Source organism: Echinops telfairi, unplaced genomic scaffold (assembly GCF_000313985.2).
Source record: "Echinops telfairi isolate 266 unplaced genomic scaffold, ASM31398v2 ScPeMD7_25;HRSCAF=90, whole genome shotgun sequence".
NCBI lineage: Eukaryota > Metazoa > Chordata > Mammalia > Afrosoricida > Tenrecidae > Echinops > Echinops telfairi.
In genome coordinates this window covers 3,612,400-3,617,092 of record NW_022103922.1, presented here as the reverse complement: position 1 = coordinate 3,617,092, position 4,693 = coordinate 3,612,400, and the positions used below count along the sequence as shown (strand labels likewise).

The 4,693-nt window shown below is 58.1% G+C and overlaps 1 protein-coding gene across 1 annotated transcript in view; it reads right to left on the bottom strand.

Moving 5' to 3' along the window:
* Positions 1-4,693, bottom strand: part of DOCK8 (dedicator of cytokinesis 8) — a 115,069-nt gene that overhangs the window by 7,981 nt on the left and 102,395 nt on the right. The window contains exons 38-40 of the mRNA XM_045289365.1: positions 3,219-3,225; positions 2,850-2,876; positions 2,266-2,675 (exon numbers count right to left, since the gene is read on the bottom strand). Of these exons, the coding sequence (XP_045145300.1) occupies positions 2,266-2,675; positions 2,850-2,876; positions 3,219-3,225 (444 nt within the window). The remainder of the gene's footprint in view (positions 1-2,265; positions 2,676-2,849; positions 2,877-3,218; positions 3,226-4,693) is intronic.

The following is a 4,693-nucleotide window of genomic DNA, read 5'->3' as shown; positions in this document are numbered from 1 at the left end:
AAAATGGTTCGGAAACGATGGTGGTAACCTCTGTACAAATGTGCTTGATACCATGTATGTATGGGATGCTATGAGAGTTGTAAAAGCACCCAATAAAAATGATTTTAAAAACCCCAAACCTCATTGGGAAAGCCCGTGGGCGGCCCCATGCCGTGACACGTGGGGCCGTGGGCATCTAGCTAAGCTAAGAGCATGAGGTCTCCAAACAGACACGGGTAACATGCGCAGTGGGCCCGTCTATGTCTGCCGCCACCGGTGAATGCCGGTGAGGTCGCCTTCTCTCTAGGCAAGAAGCAAGGTCTCCTGCTGGGCTGACCAAGGTAATGGACGTGCCCTGGGCAGGGATACTAAAGCACAGGCCCAAGGCTCCCTCCCCGACCCCGGGGGCTCTCCCAGGTCAGCCTGGAGGTCAAGTCCTGGGAAACAGCGTGCTGGCGAGGGCCAGTAGGCTAGTGGCTAAGGTCTGCTGGTTTGGGGTAAGGTCCTGAGGTGGGGTGAACTTTCTTAGTACAGCTCTTCTATCCAAGTCTGGGTCACCCCCCTAAATGATTAGGGGCTATGCAAACAGGGTGTGTGTAGCACTAGGAGAGGGGGCTGGCCAGTTTTCATTTCCACCACCACCACCATCCCCCCCAGCTGTAAGTCTGAGCCATCTTTGAAGCAGCAGCAGCAGCAGCAGTGAGAGGAACCCCAGGACCCTGGGGAGCAAACCCAAGATCTGCTGCACCAGAGATGTTGGCACTGAGGCTCGGAGGAGGAGCAGCGCTGAGACATGGGGCCCAACATGTTGGGAATGCGGGACAGAGGAACAGGTAGGCTGCCTTCTCGGCCCATGGGGGGCAAAGATCAGGAGAACAGGAGGGAGAGGCTGAGGAGATCAATGACTGTGTTTCCTGTTGCCTTGTGGTCCCCCTCGACTTCCTTCACAAGCCCCCTCCGTTGTGAGTCTTGTCTGGAAGGTCTGCGTGGTTGCTGCGTGGGGGCGGCCCAGCAAGGATGTGGACTGGCATGGGAGGAACCTTTGGTGTCAGTGGATGGAACAAGAAGGGGCCACACGGCAAAGGGGAGCCAGGGGGCGTCAGGTAGGGCCCTCGGTTGCCCCAGGATTTCAGATATTCCTAACGTTTATGGAGAAGGACATGTAGCCAAGAAAAATTGTGGAGAGACGTTTTGGGATTGTTCAGGATTGAACTGTGTCCCCCACCAAAACAAGCAAACAAACAACCGTGCGTCAACCTGGCAGGACCGTGATTCGCTCGCACGCAGTAGCACGCACTCGCCCTCCACCGTGTGACCTCATGTCACTGTCTGAGCCGCCGTGACCTGGCGCCTCGTGGCAGGCATGAGGCAGCATTAGACGCGGTTAGAGAGGCAGCATGGGGTCCTGCCTAGAGCCAATCTCTTTTGGCACGTCAAAGAGAAGCAGCAAGCGAGGAGCAGAGATGTGCGGGATCTAGAGTCAGGAAAGAAGGTCCGGGGGCAGAGGGCAGGCTTTGGACCGAGTCCCTGTGCGGAGAACCTCCCGAACCCGGGAGAACACGGATGCCAAGACACATGGAGCTCTCCCGGGGGGCCCACAGATGCTGAAAGGAGACAAGGTCCTTCCCCCAGAGCCCGCAGAGAGCGCGAGAGAGCCAGTGAGCGAGTGAGCCAGTGAGCGAGTGAGCGAGCTCGGGCTAGCTGGAGCTCTGAAGCTGCCTCCCAGCCCCTAAGCTGTGCAAACCCATCTGTGCTTGCTCAGATCTGTGCGGAACCGCGGTCACAGCAGCATGCGGTCATGCAGACAGGGGTCTGAGTTTCTTCCCAGCCCAAGTGCTACACGTTCCAAACAATGAGCGGATGCCTTCTTATCCGATGGACCCGCCCTCCCTCGCTCCAGCCGCCCCAGCCTCTGGGGGGCCCTCACCGCAGCTCCTGCCCCATGCGGGTGGGTGCCGGGGGCGCGTCTGTCAGTGCTGGCTCCAGCCGATGCCAAGGACACTTGTTATTTTAATGACCTCACCTAATTAAATTGGGTGGGAGTGAGGTCACTGTGGGTGTGGGTAGGAAAAGTGCTGATCTAGGAGAGCCCAGCAGAATGTCTGGGTGGAGGGAGGTCAGGAGATTCCAGTTACATGAGGTGTGGGAGCAGGGCAGCTGAGGATATTAGCAGGGTGTGTGTGTGTGTGCCCTGGATTCTGCTCTGCCCCTGTTGCTCTCACTCCGCCCCACAGAAAGCAAAAGGGAACCGGACAGTGCATGATGGGGTGGGGGTGGGGGGGTTACGCCGGGCAGGAGGCACAGCACTGTGCCCGCAGCCGCCATGTTGGTGCAGGCCCATGGCACCCTTCGGTGCACACAGGGCAGGACCGCCCAGGGCGCAGGACCCACCTCCTCCTTCTGGATGACGCCAATGCGGGTCTTGATGTAGGGGAAGGCGCGCCCCGTGGTGAGCACCGTGTTGCGCTGGTACTGCTCCTGCAGGTCCCCCCGGGGCCGGCCCTCCAGGGTGAAGGGCGTCGTGTACACGAATCGCCGCAGGTGGAAGTTCTTCTCAAAGTAGGTCACCCTGTCTTTCATCTCGTACTCATCGAAGTAAGGCTCCACAAAGGTGATCTGGATGTAGGCCTGGAGGGGGGGGGGGGCACACAGGTGAGGGGGGAGGGGCACGGGGGAGGAGCCCGGCCCTCCAGCTACTCCATCCTCTCAGGCAGCAGAGGGGACCGTCCTGCCAACTGGACGTTGACTCCAATGGTGTATGAGCTGCCGTCCTCCTTCTGTTGTTTGCTTCTAAATCGTGGAAAATAGAACGCACCCCATCCAAGCCTAACCCACCGCCATCCAGTGGGTTCACAGTGACCTGTAGCGACCCCACAGGGCCCAGAAGCACTGCCCATCTCTATGGGAGTGGCTGGTGGGTTTGAACTGCCAGCCTTGCCGTTAGCGGCCCAATGTCTAGCCCACAGCACCACCATGGCTCATTACACGAGAAGAGGTACTTCGTAAATACCAGAAGAGACCAGTTGCCATCGCATCGACTCTGGACCCGGAGTCCCCATGGGATCAGAGCAGAGCTGCGCTCCAGGGCTTCCCATGGCGGATGTTTGGGGAATAGACCTTCAAGCCTCTCTGCTGAGTCCTCTGTGAGTGGACTCGAACTTACTTCTCACCCGACACTCAGAGAACGTTCAACCTTTACCCTCCCCGAAGATGCAGACGTAAGGAAACACATCTATAACAAAAAGCCTCTTTACCGGCAAGAGAAACATAACTAGTCTCTATTCCTGGCGTGAAGCTCCCCTGGGGGCTCAGCTGATTCAGCACTGAGGCTGCAAACCACAAGCTCAGTGGTTCAGACCCACCGGTGGCTCTGTGGGAGAAGGTTGAGGCTGTGTGCTCCTGGGAAGATTCCATCTCGGAAACCCACAGGAGCAGTTCCCCTCTGCGCATCGGAGTGGGCGCGAGGGCATGGCTTTGGTTTTGGCTTCCTGGCTCCTGCAGTGGCAGAGGAGGGAGACTCGGGAACTGGAGGAGAACTGGCCTGCGGGTTGCACTGCCTCCGTGGTCAAGTACTGCATGCTTTGTCAGGAGACCAGAGAGGTTGGGTGGTGCCCAGCTGCCACGACTGAGTGTCATTGATCAGAGAATCCATGGAGGAACTCCGATTAAACCAGGGACACTCTGTGGCTAGGAGCCCTGCTGGGATAGTAGTTAAGTCTTCCGCTGCTAAATGCAAGGTTAGCGGTTCGAAACCCCCAGCCACTCCACAGGAGGAAGACGAGGCTGTCTAGTCCCATAAAGAGCTACAGCCTCAGAACTCACAGGAGCAGTTCTACCCTGTCCTATAGGGTCACTGTGAGTCAGAACTGACCCTGCAGCAGGGAATGGTTTGGGTCATTATATGGAACAGAATTTCAAACAGAGCCCGGACTTACTGGATCTACGGAGGCTGGAGGAACCCTTCGTGCCCCAATCTGAGCTCTTCCATGACCCTGAAGTCAACTTTACACAACTCTGTCATTAACCAAGTCCAGAGGGCTCGCCCTGGGGGCCGTCCTCCCTCAACGAGTTCCCTCCAATGACATCTAGTGACCCTGATGCACAGCGGAGGTGTGTGGAGGTCAAGGAGTCCACCTCAGGTGCGGCCAGACCATCTGGGCAGAGGCGGCGAGAACGGGGACCAGGTGTGAAGCGTGCCTATGGTGTCACAGGCCCGTCCGTGTGGACACTGACCGTGGGAGAATGCTCTCAGGCGGGAACCTCCAGCCAAAGAAAAGGCACGAAGGAAGAGCAAGCAGCAGGCCCCCTTCCAGCAGAAAACAGATGGATGGGCTGCAGACCCTGGGGCACCCACACAGGGGGGAGAGTAGGGTGACTGGCCTCAGGCCGTAAATCACTGATCAGGGTCCTGAGATCTGGGTAGAGTTCAAAGTCCTTCCTCAAAGCTCTCCCCAGTGAGCTCGAGTGAGCGTTTTGAGAGGGGGGATGCCCCTGCTGTGCAGGTGGTGTCTCAGCCACTGTGCTGGCGCAGTGACCGCCCTCTGAGCCTGCCTCCCAGGGGGCCAGGCCATCTCCGCAAAAGCTCCATTCCACCGTACACTGGTCACAGCCTGACAGCCTCCCTCCAGGAATGGGATACAGGAATACAGGCTCTGTAGCATACAGAGGGCATTGTATTCTGGGCATCTTGGGAGAGAGGACACGAGGAGGTGGA